The 16552-nt window shown below is 49.0% G+C and overlaps 1 protein-coding gene across 1 annotated transcript; it reads left to right on the top strand.

Moving 5' to 3' along the window:
• Positions 1-313: 313 nt before the first annotated feature.
• LAMC1 (laminin, gamma 1 (formerly LAMB2)) lies at positions 314-16551 on the top strand (the record flags this gene model as incomplete). The annotated part of the gene is made up of 23 exons (XM_008944743.1): positions 314-493; positions 594-692; positions 797-933; positions 2296-2418; positions 2506-2695; positions 2956-3068; positions 4377-4598; positions 4703-4891; positions 6225-6470; positions 6796-6949; positions 7397-7539; positions 8592-8770; positions 8931-9087; positions 9987-10192; positions 10622-10701; positions 11584-11721; positions 11915-12059; positions 12561-12710; positions 13728-13842; positions 14327-14526; positions 14758-14916; positions 15411-15510; positions 16148-16551. Coding segments are annotated over 23 exons (3682 nt in total), but the record flags the coding sequence as incomplete, so codon positions are not given.
• Position 16552: the final 1 nt, after the last annotated feature.

Here is a 16552-nt window from a genome sequence, read left to right as displayed (position 1 = left end):
CAGAAATGGTGTGTTGCAGGGTGAAACTGGCATGGAATTAGAGGCATGCAAAGGTAACATTAAGGACAAAACAGGAATAAGGACGAGAATGCAATTTGCAGTTAAAATTTTACATAAAAAGGTTGATTGGTAGGAATACATAAAAGCTGACTGTAATTTGGAAGACTAGACAATGATTCCTCTCTCTAGAGCTGCTAGGAGAAAGATCCATGTGAACTACAGGCAGTTCTGAGGCAAGGCGTCACTGATGGGCTCAAAGCTATGCTCCCCGCTCTCTTTTCCCATACTTCTTGCCCGTTTTGCCCAGCTGAAGAGGCTGGAGGGCAGTGGGGCCGGGTGGGTGTGCTGAGGTGCCCGTGGCTGCTCTCCCCGCAGGCTCCCTCAGCACGCAGTGCGACAGCTACGGCCAGTGCAGCTGCAAGCCCGGCGTCATGGGCGAGAAGTGCGACCGCTGCCAGCCGGGATTCCACTCGCTCTCCGAGGCTGGGTGCAGGTAAGGGGGGCTGCAGCTCTCGAAAAGAAAAACCAGTTGTCTTTTTAAAGCTTTCTCTGTGTGGCTGTTAATGAGTTATCCTCTCCCCTGATTCTTTCAGGCCCTGTTCTTGCGATCTGGCTGGCAGCACAGGGGAGTGCAACGTGGAGACGGGACGGTGTACGTGCAAGGACAACGTCGAAGGATTCCACTGTGAGAGGTGAGTTTCTTTTCCTGTGGCTTTGTTTCAAGAATGAGAAACATTCGAGCAGTGGCCTGGGGTAAACATCAGGGAAATGAATTCTTTTTCCTTCACATCTTCAGATGCAAACCTGGATTTTTCCATCTGGATTCCTCCAATCCACGGGGCTGTACTCCCTGCTTCTGCTTTGGACACTCGTCAGTCTGCACCAGTGCTGTTGGCTACAGTATCTACAGCATCACTTCCAACTTCCAGTTTGGTAAAATTCAGCCTTCCTTTGTATCTTGGCTTGGACTGTAGAATCAAGTCAGATATGATTAAAAAAAAAAAAAAACTTCTTCCTCTCCTTGCAAGACCACAAACTTTGGTCAGGCAGGTCCAGGATCCCTCTTTTGGAAGTGCTGAGTTACTTCTGAAGTTACTGGGAACTTCCATGTCAGCAGCTCATTTGTTCAGCTAAGGAGGAATGAATTCAAAGCTCTGGCCTTGGGCACTCAGCACTAATGTACACTGTGCAGGTGCAAGTGGGAACTGCAAATACAAACCTTTTATAGCTTGAGAGAGGTGCTGCCAAGGATGCAATTTCTCAGCTTTAGGATCAGATTGGGAGTTTCTGTTTGAGAGGATTATAATCACTTTAGATTTGGGGTTTACATAGTGTCATAGAATCATTTTGTTGGGAAAGACCAAAGATTGAGTCCAGCTGTTAACCCAGCAATGCCAGGTCACCACTTAGCCATGTCCCTCAGCACCACATCTACACAGCTTTTAAACTCCTCTAGGGACAGGGACTCCACCACTTCCCTGGGCAGCCTGGTCCAGGCGTTGACAGCTCTTTTGGGGAAGACATTTTTCCTCATGTCCAACCTAAACCTCCCCTGGCACAACTTGAGACTGTTTCCTCTTGCCCTGTTGCTTCTTGCATGGGAGGAGACACCGACCCCCACCTCACTCCACCCTCCTTTCAGGGAGTTGTGGAGAGTGATACGGTCTCCCCGGGGCCTCCTTTTCTCCGGGCTCAACACCTCCAGTTCCCTCAGCTGCTCCTCGTAAGAATTGTGCTCTAGACCCTTCACCAGCTCTGTTGCTCTTCTTTGGACATGCTCCAGCCCCTCAGTGTCCTTCTTGTAATGAGGGGCCCAAAACTGAACCCACTTGTGTTTCTGATGGATCTGTGAGCTCAGCAAAAGTCTTTTTTCATAGAGTCAGCTACCTGTGTATGCATGTTTTCATGCTGTGTAGTCTGAAAAGAACATCTTTTTAATTAAAATTCCATTGGAGAACAGTTTGTACAAAGGCTGAAGCTCTTCATGAAGTTACAGGGGACTGGAGGTTTTCCCATCCCTGCTTAAGCTCTTCACCAGAAAATTTTGAACAAGTAGGGTTCAAAGTGTGGAAGGTTCAAGTCAGCACTCAAGTTAGGAGCTCTAAATTGGAAGGGTAATGCTTGCTACCTATATTGTTTTGCATAGGTACTTTCTGGAGTCAATGAATGCCAGTGTACAAACTACAGATGAGCTATATCTGAGCAGTGTGCAGTATGCACTTCTTTTTGCATGAGAATTGTGTGCAAAGCTATGTCTTCAAAGGGTGTTAATTCTTGTGGGTTTGATTTTTTCAGGGGAGGACGAGTGGCGTGCTGAGCAGCGTGATGGCTCCCAAGTCTCCCTTCAGTGGAGTGCAGAGACCCAGGATATCTCCGTTATCTCCGACAGCTACTTCCCCATATATTTTGTTGCCCCACGTAGGTCATTTGAGAAGTGAGGCTTTCTGTGCTGCTTGTGCCCTTTCTGTTTGGTCCCCTAACTGTAAAGATTTCTTCCCCTTTCAGGCAAGTTCTTGGGCAACCAGGTTTTAAGTTATGGGCAAAATCTGACCTTCACCTTCCGCGTGGACAGACGGGACACGCGCCTCTCTGCGGAGGACCTGGTGCTGGAAGGGGCTGGGCTGAGGGTGTCTGTGCCACTCATCGCCCAGGGCAACTCTTACCCCAGCGAGAACGCGCTGACCTACACCTTCAGGTGAGAGGCCTCTGCAGCACGGTGGGAGCAGCTGGGACCTTGCCTATGGTGCCCTTGGCCTCAGAGCTCTTGAGAATGCAAACAGCATTAATTTTAGCTCAGAAGAGGAGCCTTATCAGGTTAATTTGAAGCTCGCTGTCTAGCAGTGTTGCATAAGTGTGTGAGTTATGTTGCAATAGCATGTTGCTGTTGGAAGAGGTGCTTTAAAAGGGCACAGCTGTTAACATCCAAAAGCTTTGCTGATGATGCTCTTCTCCTAGGCTCCACGAGGCTACAGATTACCCATGGAGGCCTGCTCTTACGGCATTTGAGTTCCAGAAGCTTCTCCACAACTTGACTTCCATCAAGATCCGTGGGACGTACAGTGAGAGAAGTAAGTCTCTGAGCAGAATGTCACAGGAAAGAGCAGCAGACTCATTTGTCTAGTCCTTGGGTTGCTTTCTTGTAGGGTTCAGTCATAAATAGCTGTGGCAACTTATTTGGCAAAACCGGTGCCGATTGCTTTTCACCTGCTTCTCCCCGCCCTCCTGAAGAGGACAAGAGAAAGGAAGGTGCTGCCTCTGAGAGTCTTGAAGATGAGCACCCATCACCTGCTGATTCTTTGCTTCTAAATGCAGGGAGGGTTGCAGTGTTGCATAGCCAGTATCTTCCAAACTGATAGAAATATTTAGCAGAGTCCTGAAGGATGCAGTGGGAGAGATGTAGAGAGTTTACAACATTTGGCCTCAGTTTCTGCTATGCTGGGAATGGTTATGTTTCCCCATTTCCTGGTCTTGCCTTGGTGTGACAAATGGGAAGGAAAGTCTCAAAAGCACTGCCTGTGCTGAACTTGAGTGAAAATTTCTCATAATGAGCATTTTCTAAAATTGGGCATGGATAAGGAGCAAAAGCTTCTGGATCCTTGGATAATGTTGTTTTTAGAATTTTTGCAGAAAGATGCAAAGAGTGAATTTGCACATGGGAAAGCTGCAGGTGTTTTCAGTGGAGGTGGCTCTTACAGAAGAATGTGGGGTTGTGAAATGGAGGGGAGGAAAGTTGTGGAGCAAGCCATCTCATGAGTGCTGTTGCTGCTGCTAATATGCAGGAGTTGAGGCTCTGCTTGGTGCTCTAGAGCTGCTGTGGTGGTACAAACACAGTGCTGTGAATTAAAGACCAGCTATGTTCTGTCTGGGCTCTGTTCTGCCCCAGGGAAGGGGCAGGGAGGAGAGGGGGGAGCGCTCAAATGCCAGATGAAGGAATGGCTTGAGAGGAATAGCTGATGAGCTTACCCCGAGGCATGTTTTGCAGATTCTGTGTTAGAGGCGGTGTAGTGAAACTGCTGGAGAGATGGTCTGTCCTCCCTAGAAAGACAGGAATTGATTTTGTTATTTGATTTGGAAATGGAAACCAAATGTGTACAAAATGTAACTTCCGTGAACCCTACTTGCTCATGGGTGCAGTTTTCAGCATCCTCCTCTGGCTTGTTATTCTCAGCTTTCCTGCCCTGTGCAAGCCCTTCGTGAGCTATATTGAATCTTTTCTCATCTGTCTAAACCTTCCTGGAGGATTTTGTTTCTTGATTCACCTTACCTACTGTGAGCATCCACCTGTCTGTCTATTGTACCATGCAGATTTGTGGCTGGTGAAGCGGTGGCGTGAACCTTTGTGGTAACAAAGCATTTCTCCTCTTGGTGCTTTCTAGGTGCTGGCCACCTGGATGATGTTACCATCTCAAGTGCCCGGCCTGGACCTGGTGTGCCTGTGCCTTGGGTGGAGAGCTGCTCCTGTCCTGCAGGATACGAGGGGCAGTTTTGTGAGCGCTGCTCCTTCGGGTACCGGCGAGAGACGCCGAGCCTTGGGCCCTACAGCCCCTGCGTGCCCTGCGCTTGCAACGGGCACAGCGAGACCTGCGAGCCCGAGACGGGTAAGGGGCTGACAAATGGGCCACACTGAGAGCGTGGGTCTTCTTCCTGTCTTCTTCCTGGGTTGGAAAGGGAAGGAGAAACCACGTCCTTCTCTCTTTTCCAGGCGTGTGCAATTGCAGGGATAACACGGCAGGGGCTCACTGCGAGAAGTGCAGCGATGGCTATTATGGAGATGCGACAGCGGGCACAGCCTCAGACTGCCAGCCCTGCCCATGCCCAGGCAGCTCCAGCTGCGCCATCGTGCCCCGCACGAAGGAGGTTGTGTGCACCAGCTGCCAGGCTGGCACTACAGGTGTGTTCTGACACAAAGTCTGTTTTTCTACACCCCACGTGCCTGTGGCTCTGACCTACAGCGAGCAGCACTGGAAGCTGCTGTGTCTTCTGGTTCAAATCCTTTTCCTTACCTTAGCCCTATTTTCTGTCCTGCGCAAGGCTCATGATCTTTGTGCCTGTCCCTAGAGAATAAAAGGGAGACAGTCTTAATCTGTGCAAAGTCTGAACATTTCTGTGCTAGCTTCTAATAAAGCTCTGTTAAATGCACAGTGCTGGGCAGAAAATAGGCTAGATTTCCAAGAGCCAAGAAGGCGGGCCAGACTGAAATAAAATTAGAAGATGCTGTTTGCCAGCCAGAGAGTCACTGTGGGATGCGTGCAGGGGAGGGCCAGTGCTCTCCCTAGGAAAAGCAGGCTGTAGTGACTCACAAGCACTGCCCAAAAAATACAAGACCAAATTTATGCTGAGCAGTTTTAAAGAGAAATGCGTGAACAGGTACAGATATTTTTTTTTTTCTTAGTGGTAAACCAAGTCCAAGCGTGTACCTGCATTGTTAAGTGGAGCCTTTTGTTCTGCCTGCAAACAGCAAGGAAGCCTTAAGATGGCTCCATATCAGCCTCCATAAGCTCTTCTGCTGATTTTATGCTTGGCAGAGTCCAAAGTACAGAATACCTGTAAATGTTTGAAATGCTTAGAAAAGCCCCTGACCTAGCACAGAGGCAGCTCATGGGGTTTCCATGGCTGCTGCTGTTTTGTGAATCAAAGCAGAGTCCAGAGGTCCAGGTTCCCTGCAGCTCAGGTGTGGTTGTACAAGCTCATCTTTACTTGTAGCTGTATGATCGCACAAGAGTTCCTCCAGTCTCCTGCCACCTCCTTGGGATGTGAGGGGAAAGCTGAGGGGAAAGAGGGTTTGCGTGGGCAAGAACCGCGTGAGAAATGGAAATTTGAGATGGCTGAGGAGGTCAGACCTGCAGTAAGTGTAGGGAGCTGCTGAGTTGGATGCTTCAGTGGCTGCCTGTGGAGGTTTGGCAGATCTCATTGGCAGTGGGGCTTCCTGGAGCAGTGGTGCCCCATGGAGCTCTACTTGGAGTCTTAAATTAACGACAAATTACAGCAGATAGGTTTGGCCTAAAGAGATAGGAGGGAAAAGAGGAGCTGAAATAACTTGTGATGCACGATTCCAGTGAAAAGGCAGTGTAAATTTGGAGGTGGAGAGGAACCCCGGTGTGGTTTCGTGTATCTTTCTGGGAAGGAAGCTGGGCAGCTCTCTTTGCCGCAGGGGCTGCAGAGGGGCTCGGGGCGGGACGGCAGCGAAGGGCTGCCGGCCGCAACGCGCCTCTGTCGGGTCGCAGGCAAGCGGTGCGAGCTGTGCGACGACGCCTACTTCGGGGACCCGCTGGGCGCCAGCGGTGCCGCGCGGCCCTGCCGCCTCTGCCAGTGCAACGACAACATCGACCCCAACGCCGTGGGCAACTGCGACCGCCTGACGGGCGAGTGCCTCAAGTGCATCTACAACACCGCCGGCTTCTACTGCGACCGCTGCAAGGACGGCTTCTTCGGGAACCCCCTGGCCCCCGACCCCGCCGACAAGTGCCGAGGTGGGAGCCGGTTCCTCTTGCAACTAAAATTGGTTTTGTCCTGGCGAGCTGCAGTTTCCTGATGTGTTGTTAGGACGCAGCAGGCTGTTGTTCGTGCCTGTCAGCAGCGATGGGTGGCTTTATCCTGGTTTGGTGGCTGTAGCTTGCTAAAATGCTTGTATTTGTGGGCGCTTACTGCCATCGAAGCAAAAGCATTGTGCCGTGCAGGGGCTGGGCTGCTGCTGATTTTGGATACAGGCCTGTTTAGGGACTGGCTAGCAAAGTAGCAACACCACAAGGGACTTCTAATGTTCTGCATATTTCTCCATCCCTTTTATTTTTACAGCCTGTAACTGCAATCCCTATGGCACTGTGAATCAGCAGACGAGTTGCAATCAAGTGACCGGGCAGTGCGAGTGCCTATCTCACGTCACCGGGAGGGACTGCAGTGCCTGTGAACCTGGGTTCTTCAACCTCCAGAGTGGACGTGGCTGTGAGAGGTGATGTTTGCCTTGGCTTGAGGCAAAGAGCCTGCGTTTGAGGGGAGTCTGTGCTTACCTTGTACAGGAATGAGTTATTTGTTACAAGTAACTGGGGTGCTTCAATGCTGCCATGGGTGGGGAAGAGCACCGGTCAAGGAGCAGCTATGGAGGCTATAAAAAAGCCTGACTTATAAATAGCTATATAAATAGCTTTAAATCAGGGTTTTAAATAGAAAAATGCCACGTGACTGCATGATGTTGGTAGCAGGGTCTCGTGGGTTCCTTTTTTAGTGCAAGCACCGAGTGACCTTGCACGGTTTAAAGGGCTTCAGTGCCTCACCCTCTGAGTCTGCACAGCAAGAAAAGTGACTTTTTGAGAATGGAAATGTTGAGTTGTGCTTGTTAGGGCTCCCTCAGAGAGGTGCTTCACCCATGTCCCCGCCTGACACGTGTCTGCCTCCCCAGGTGCAACTGCCACGCGCTGGGCTCCACCAACGGCCAGTGCGACATCCACAGCGGGCAGTGCGAGTGCCAGCCCGGCGTCGCCGGCCAGCGCTGCGACCGGTGCGAGACCAACCACTTCGGCTTTGGCTCCGAGGGCTGTAAACGTGAGTCTGAGAGGCTAGAGCCAGGCGGTGGCAGGGGTGCTGCACTGCCAGCTTCGACTTTGCTTTCCACCCGTCTCTGGGGAGGTACTGTCTCACCTTGGTCTTCATCATAGCAGAGGTTGGCACTCTTCTGTCCACACCCTGCATGGTGGAATTTTGTCTCTGTACAATAGAATCATAGAATCATTCTGGTTGGAAAAGACCTTTAAGGTCATCAAGTCCAACTGTTAACCCAGCACTGCCAGGGCACCACTAAACCATGTCCCTCAGCAACACATCCACATGGCTGTTTAATCCCTCCAGGGATGGGGACTCCACCACTGCCCTGAGCAGCCTGGTCCAGGCCTTGACAACCCTTGCAAGGATGCCATTTTTCTTAATTTCTAACCTAAACTTTCCCTGGTGCAACCTGAGGCCATTTCCTCTTGTCCTATCAAAGAGCTTATCCGCTTTTTCTTATATTATTTGTTTTAGTTGGGGATGGGAAGGACTCCAATGTACTAGATACCTGTTTCTTCTCAATGTAAATAGAATCATAGAATACTTTGTGTTGGAAGAGACCTTTAAAAGTCATCTCGTTCAACCCCCAAATACATTGTCTGAACCTTGTCCTGCAACAGTCCTGGTGCCACATGTTAAATCTCTGCGCAGCTGCTCTGCAAATGGCCTCAACATACAGATTCTGTCTTGAGGAGCAACAGGTCTTGTAAATGTCATTGAAAACCAGGATGATCCAAATATTCCTTTTCAATATCCATGCCTGTAAAGAGCAGAAGAATTAACTGCACTGGGTTGTAGTGAAATGGAGTAGAAAATTATAATGCTTTGTAGGAGAGGCAATAGCAACACTGAACACATCCAAAGAACGTTGCGTCCCGAGTGCCCTGCTGTGCGCAGGAGCATCCTGACTGGGAGCAGGGCTCCAGCTGTGGGTTTGTGCCCTGTTGTGTTTGCAGATGTTTTAGGGTGCTGAGGGCACACCCTCACCCTGTGGGTTTTTAGGGTATTTGTGCTTCTGAGGAATTTCTGACTGAGGTCTAACTTCCCTGCAGCCTGCGACTGTGATCCCGAGGGCTCGCGCTCCCTGCAGTGCCGGGAGAACGGCCGCTGCGAGTGCAAGGAGGGCTTCGTGGGGAGCCGCTGCGACCAGTGCGAGGAGAATTACTTCTACAACCGCTCGTGGCCGGGCTGCCAGGAGTGTCCGGCCTGCTACAGACTAGTGAAAGACAAGGTGAGGCCACAGACGCCACTGTTGGGACAGCAGGAGATGGTGGCATGTGCTCACTTGTGCGGAGGCTTTTGTGCCTGTGGCTGGCTGGTGCTTGCTGAAGGTAGAGAGGTCCAGGGTGCTTTGCTCTGTGCCATAGCTGTGCTCTGTCTCTCTCGCATAGGTGGCAGAGCAACGAGAGAGGTTGCAGGAGTTGGAGAACCTTATAGCAAACCTGGGTACAGGAGAAGAAGCTGTAACTGATCAAGCCTTTGAAGAGAGGTTGAAGCAGGCAGAAAGAGATGTTATGGAGTTGCTCCATGAAGCACAAAATAGCAAAGGTGAGTTGACCTGGTCAGCCATGGACCAACATGAGATGAGCTCTTTGTTTGATGTTCCTGTTTGCTTTGGTAGGGTGTATTTTATTTCAAGCTGATGCTGTGCATCAGGATGGGTGCCTGTTGCAGGCTGATGCAGGTAGCGGTCAGTGTATGTTATCAAGCCAGCGGTGGTTGTGCTTTTATCCCTGCTCTTCACTCAGTGGTTTCTGTTGTATGTGCAAAGTAAAGATCTACCTCTAGCTCTGTACAGATGCAAGCATTTTGTTACCCTCTTCTCCAGATGCAAAGGAGGTTTTTACTGGTTAAACAAGCAGAAGACTTTCCAATATGCTTATACATTTGCTCAGACAGCTTGGGACAAAGCAGTTCTTGTTGCAATATCATCAGCAATCAGGATGAAGGCTTCAAAATCCTGCCAGCAAGCTTTATTATCCCTCTAAAAAGTATAACTTCTGAAAAGTGCTTTTGTAGTGGTCTGTAGCTATTTTTCCTCCTAAAACACTGCATTAAACTGATTCTTGTACTGTTGCCTCTACTTACCTTCTAGGAGTTAAGCTGAAGAGAACTCACAAAGCAGACATTTCATGCTTCTTAAGTTGTCTTTAAGTCAATGATGAAGGTGAAACATAATTCTGCACACAAAATCACCCATCAGAGTCAGTTCCAACACCCAGCAGGATTGTCTTGTTAGTAGTTAATGACTTTTCATTTCTTATATTTGGTGCACATTCTGCTGATGACTTTGATCTCAAGCTGGGTGACTTACAAAACTGCTTTGCTGGTCCCCTTTCAATAGGGGATTAAACTACCAACATGTTGCCTGCAGTGGTAAGCTGCTGCTCCAGCTTCTCTTCCTGCTGTAATTAATTTTGCTTCATCTCTTTTATATTGTGTTTCAGATGTAGATCAGGGCCTCATGGATCGTCTCAAAGACATCAACAGCACACTTGCCAGTCAGCTCAACAGGCTGAGGAACATCCAGGGCACGGTGCGGGAGACGGAGAACCTGGCAGAGCAAGCCCGGGTGCGGGTGGAGGACACAGAGGACCTGATCAGCTTAGCTTCTGATATGCTCGAGAAGGCAAAGATGGCAGCTGACAACGTGGTGCGTGTGCTGCCAAAGTTCTATGTGGGGAGGAGAGGAGAGGGCTTTTGCTTTCTGTGCCCTCTGGTGTGTTTCTCTGCTTGTTCTCTCCCTCATATAGCAAACGTGCTGTGCAAATGTTTTCTGCTCTTGGGGAAAAAAATAAAGGGACATCACCACTGTCCGCATAGATTGCATCTTAGCCCCTGCTCACAGAAACCAGCTTAAGAACTCCTAAACAAATACCAGAATAAACATCAGCACCTTTGGTTTTTAAGTGATAAATACTGGTGGAAAGTGCATGGGCTTAAGGAAAACAGAGAGAGAAGTCAGAAGTAGGTTAGACATGTCTCTAAGCATTTAGATCATGACAATAAATATTTAAAGTGAAGATGAATAAAACATGAAAAAAGAGCTTTAAGATTTTTTGCTTTCTTTCTTTTTTTCCAGTCCATTACACCTCCGGAGTCAAGTGGGGACCCTAACAACATGACTTTATTGGCAGAAGAGGCCCGTAAGCTGGCTGAGAGGTAGGCTGGGGCAGGACATGCTCCTCACAGCCCATGTCAGGGCCCTGCTCTTCCCTGCAAGAGGGGAGCAAAATTTAATTTCATAGGAAACACGCCCTTTGCTGGGGAAGAGACTGGCACTGTGAGCACATGGCTGTGCGTCCTTGAGGGAAGCACTGGACATGTGAGTGAGGTACACGTACAGCCATAGCAGTCGGTGCCTTTCAGCTCATCCCATGGGCACTGCTGCAGCGATGCCTTGGTTGCAGAGATAGTATCAAACAGCATCTTTCATTGCAAATATTTCAGCATCTTCCATAGGCTAGTTGGAATGAAGGAATGAAAAGTAAGAGAGACTAAAATCTGGAAGAGAGAAATCTGGAACTGAGGACAGAAACCACTACCTGAGAATTCTCATGGCATTGTCCAGAGGAGGCCCAGAAAAATGATCGGAGGGCTGGAACCCCTCTGCTGTGAGGCCAGGCTGAGAGAGTTGGGGTTGTTGAGCCTGGAGAAGAGAAGGCTCCAGGGAGAATTTCTTGTAGCCTTTCACTACTTAAAGGGGGCCTATAAGAAAGATTGGGACAGTATTTTTGTAGGGCCTGTTGTGACAGGACAAGGGGTGATAATTTTTAAATTAAAAGAGGGGAGATTCATACTGGATATAGAAAGAAATTATTTACAGTGCAGGTGGTGAAACACTGCCCAGGTTGCCCAGAGAGGTGTTCGATGCCCCATCCCTGGAAACATTCCAGGTCAGGTTGGCCAGGGCTCTGAGCATCCTGCTGTAGTTTAAGATATCCTTGTGCACTGCAGGGGGGTTGGACTAGATGGCCTTGAAAGGTCCCTTCCAACCTAAACTGTTCTATGGTTCTATTTTTTTTCTTCTGTATTCTTGTCCAGGCACAAAAAAGAAGCAGATGAGATTGTTCGCATAGCCAAAGCAGCAAATGATACTTCCACAGAAGCCTATCAACTGCTCCTGAAGACCCTGGCTGGAGAAAACCAAACTGCAGCTGACATTGATGAGCTCAACCAGAAGTGAGTCAGTAACAGAAAATCGGGTTTATTTCCTGGATTTAGAGCTGGGCTTATAACTAAGACACCTTCTGTAGGGTTCTATGGTTTGCGTTTTATGGGAATTGTCTTCCAATTTCTTAGCCTCTCTACTCTCTTAGTATGTTCGGTTCTAAAAAAAAAATTGAAGCATAACTGAATTCTTGGGTTTTTTTAGGTATAATCAAGCAAGGAACATTTCTCAGGACCTAGAGAAACAGGCCAGCAAGGTGCTTGCAGAGGCAGAGGAAGCTGGAAACAAAGCCCTGCAGATTTATGCTAATCTCACCAGTTTGCCTACCGTGGATTCCACAGGGCTGGAGGTACGTGTGGGAAGCATCAAATGCAGCATTTTCTGCATAGGAATAGTCTGTGGAATTTTTGTCCATGGAGGTCTAATCCAGATTTATGCATTTCAGCTTTTATGCAGGAGATTTGCATGCAGTAAGCTACAGACTCCTCCACCTCCCTCAATCTTGGAATGACAAAAAACTCAGTGGAATGTTCCTTGTCAAACATCTTGACTTGAACAGAGAAGTGTAACAATTCCAGTTCCCTCTGAAGCTTGCAGAACTGCTCCCTCTCCTGAGCTTACTGTAGTGCCGGAGGTGTTCTTACACCCAAAAGTCTTTGCAACTTATGTCCTTCATTGCACTGACCCTTGTGATATTCAGAACTTTGAAAGCAAAATTATAACTGTAGTTGTAAGAGATTGTAACCCATCATAGCTTCTACCTGTTTGTCCATTAGAAACTGTACGGTGCTTTCCAACTGTTAGGAAATTCTTTCAGGAATCTGCATTTGTCTCTGATTTCCACCTGCAGAATGAAGCAAATAAGATCAAGAAGGAAGCAGAGGAGTTAGATCAGCTAATTGCCAGGAAGCTGAAAGATTATGAGGACTTGAGAGAAGACATGAAAGGAAAGGAGCTAGAAGTAAAGAACCTCTTGGAGAAAGGGAAGACAGAACAGCAGGTCAGTTCTGGTTTGTGCAGGCTTTTTTTCCTTGGAAAAAAAGGTAACTGTCCAGATATGAAAAATTTGCTCTTACTCAGTTTTATTTTAGCACTGCTCATTGCTTGTGAGAATGTTGAAGAATGGTCATAGAAAGGAAGTGCAGAAAGCTGGTAAAAGCAATGTCATTGAGGCAACATGGGGGAATAGGGGAACTTTGCCATGTGTGGCGACTTCTTTGTATTCAGAACTAGATGATTGTCCTCCAAAAGCTAACAATATTACTCCTCCCACCTAGAGAGGAATAACTCCCTGCACCAGTACAGGTCAGGGGTTGACCTGCTGGAAAGCAGCTTCATGGTGAAGGACCTGGGAGTCCTGGTGGGCAACAAGTTCACCATGCGCCGGTAATCGTGCCCTCATGGCCAAGAAAGCCAGTGGTCCTCTGGGGAGCATGAAGAAGAGTATGGCCAGGGGGTTGAGGGAAGTTCTCCTTCCCCTCTATTCTGCACTGGTTCTGGGCTCCCCAGTTCAAAGGAGACAAGGAACTACTAGAGAGAGTCCAGCAGAGGCCACAAAGATGCCGAGAGGACTGGAGCCATCTCTCTGACGAGAAAAGGCTGAGAGCCCTGGGGCTGTTCAGCCTGGAGAAGAGCAGACTAAGAGGGGATCTTCTCAATGCTTCTCGATATCTAAAGGGTGAGGGTCAAGACAATGGGACCAGACTCTTGTCTTGATGCCCAGTGGCAGGACAAGGGGCAACAGGCACAAACTATAACCCAGGAGGTTCCATCTGAGCAGGAGGAAAATCTTCTGTCCTGTGAGGGTGCCAGAGCCCTGGACCAGGCTGCCCAGGGCTGTTGTGGAGTCTCCTTCCCTGGAGAGATTCTAAACCTGCCTGGATGTGATCCTGGGCAACCTGCTGTGGGTGACCCTGCTTTAGCAGGGGCTTGGACAAGGTGATCTTCAGAGATCCTTTCCAACCCCTACTGTTGTGTGATTCTGTGTAATTTGTTGGTATGTGTCACGTTTCCTTAGACTGCGGACCAGCTCTTGGCTCGAGCAGATGCAGCGAAAGCCCTGGCTGAAGAAGCAGCTCGGAAGGGCAATGGCACACTGCAGGAGGCCAACACCATTCTTAACAACCTGAAAGGTAAAGAGAGAGCGCTTGCAGGGAAACCTCCAGTTCCTGTGTGACAAGTCATTTGGCAGTAGGGTATCTTGGTTCATCGGGCCATGGTATTGCCAGCACCTGAGTGTTGGGTGGGTTCTTTTGGTTTCTTTTTTGCTTTAAAGAAAAAATTAGAAATCTTTTTAGTGACTAGAAATCTCCCTTTGTTTAAACTCCTTATTTAGTGCTGGAAGATGTGTAATAGGGAGAGCTGCAACCATGTATCCCCCCACTCCCCAGTTTGTTCCTCATCCCTCCAGTGTCGTGGAGTGAGTCAGAATCACAGAACAGTTTGGTTTGGGAGGGACCCTTTGAAGGTCATCTAGTCCAACCACCCTGCAGTGAGCAGGGACATCTGCAACTAGAGCAGGTTGCTCAGTGTGGCAGAACCTGAGTAGCTCCGTCAAAGAAGCATCCTAAAGCTCTTGTGGAGCAAGTGATGAGAATCTGGTTTGCCCTTCCTTAGACTTCGATAAGCGGGTGAACGATAACAAGACAGCAGCTGAGGAGGCCCTGAAGAAGATTCCTGCCATCACGCAGACCATTGCTGAAGCCAACAGCAAGACGCGGCAGGCGGAGCTGGCGCTGGGCGGCGCTGCTGCCGACGCCCGGGAGGCCAAGGCGAGAGCTGATGGTGCTGAGAAGATCGCCGGGTCTGTGCAGAAGGTCAGTCCTCTGCGGTTCTGAAGCCACCCCCCCAAGATGCTGGTGTGTAACTGTGTGAGCCCCTCTGTTCCAATATTTCCTGGTGAGCCCCACGTGCTTTCTGCTGTGTTCCTCACTAGGGAATGCAAAATGTGGCATGATAGGAAATTGGTGCATTTAAATGAAAAGAACTGAAGGAAGTTCTGCACCTTTGACTGCTTTTTTCCATCCCGTCCTTCTTGCCGACTGTAGAGTGCTGCTGCTACCAAAGCTGAGGCTGACAAGACTTTTGCTGATGTGACGGGGCTGGCCAGAGAAGTGGATGACATGATGAAGCAACTACAGGATGCAGAAAAGGAGCTGAAGCGGAAGCAGGACGATGCTGAGCAGGACATGATGATGGCAGGCATGGTAAGTGATGCTGGCAGGTGGCAGCAGGGGCAAGAAGCTGCCTTCTCCCTGCTGTCCTGGCTATGCAGGCCCGTCTCCCACTGTCCTGCAAAGACAGCACTGGGCCCAGCCAGTGCTCAGTCTCTTCCAAGTTTCAGGTGGGATTGAAAAGGCACAAGCAAAGGAACTCCTCTGGTGGCCTTAGCACGGGTGGAGTCTAAGAGCCAGTTTTTTTAATGCAGTGCTTTCCTTTCAACTAAAACGTGACTGTAACCCTATTGACCGTTCAGACTTTTCCTGTAAAATCCTGCTCAGTTATCAGGGAACCCCATCCTGAAATAATTGGGAAACTGTCTATTTGAATGCTGTCAGTTTTCACCAGTGCTGTGATAAGGATCTTGGCACAGGGGTGTTATCCTGGAGAGAGGAGCCCCTGTGGCTGACTGTGAAGAGGAGAGACAGTGGTTTTGTAATCTCTACAGCCTTTGTGTGCTCTCTTTTTTTACACCCTGCAGGCCTCACAGGCTGCCCAGGAGGCAGAAGACAATGCAAGAAAAGCGAAGAATTCTGTGAACAGCTTGCTCACTGTCATTAATGACCTGCTGGATCAATTAGGTAAGAATGTCCTTCATGTGCCATATGTCTTCAAGGGTTCTCGTGAGGTGGCAGTGCTGGCAGCTGCAGTGGTGTGCTGCCTTCCCTGCCACTGCTGTGCAAAGAATCGAAACTTCACTTTCCTGTGAGGGTGCCAGAGCCCTGGAGCAGGCTGCCCAGGGATGTTGTGGAGTCTCCTTCTCTGGAGAGATTCCAAACCCACCTGGATGTGAACCTGGACAGCCAGCTCTGGACAGCCCTGCTTGAGCAGCACAGTTGAACTAGGCAGTCTCTAGAGGTCCCTTTCAACCCCCTACTGTTCTGTGATTCTGTGAAATGGTTTTGTGGGCTTCTAGAAATGGGGTTTGTGTGTTTTCAGCAAGGACTCGGTGGTTTATGTTTGTTTTTTTTTTTTTTTTCTTGTCTGGAGTAGCATTAGAGCTCATTGTGCAGCATTCAGTACTGCTTTTCTGCAAGCTGAAGACTGTTTTTGAAGCACTGAAGGTGTAACTTCTTTGGTTGGTTCTGTTTTAAACGCTGCTTCTAATGCAGAGGTGGCCCAGTGGAGGTCTCAGCATGAGTCAGCTGTGTAAGCATCCAAAACCAGAGTGTCTATGGTGTTTTTAATGGACTTCAGTATTTACTTCTGGCTTTTCAGGGCGACTGGAGACGGTGGACTTGAACAAGCTGAGTGAAATTGAGGGTACCCTGAACAGTGCCAAAGACCAGATGAAAGATAGTGACCTGGACCAGAAAGTCTCTTTCCTGGAGAGAGAAGCCAGGAAGCAAGATGATGCAATACAGGCCTACAACAGGGACATTGAAGAGATCCTGAAGGACATTAGCAACCTGGAGGACATCAAGAAGACCTTGCCTTCTGGCTGTTTTAACACCCCGTCCATTGAGAAGCCCTGAGGGTGCACTGGGGGTGGGGGTGTTCCCCAGGGAGCGGTGGTTTGGCTATGGAGTGCCTTAACACACATTACCTTCTTCAGATCCCCAACTCTCTGCTGCTCGCAGCCACTGTTTTCTTTTCAAATCAGGATAAGTTGAAAGTTTTTTT

Source organism: Merops nubicus, unplaced genomic scaffold (genome assembly GCF_000691845.1).
Source record: "Merops nubicus isolate BGI_N331 unplaced genomic scaffold, ASM69184v1 scaffold12687, whole genome shotgun sequence".
In the NCBI taxonomy this organism is placed as follows: domain Eukaryota; kingdom Metazoa; phylum Chordata; class Aves; order Coraciiformes; family Meropidae; genus Merops; species Merops nubicus.
Note: the sequence above shows the minus strand (reverse complement) of the source record. Positions and strands in the feature narration are given on the sequence as shown.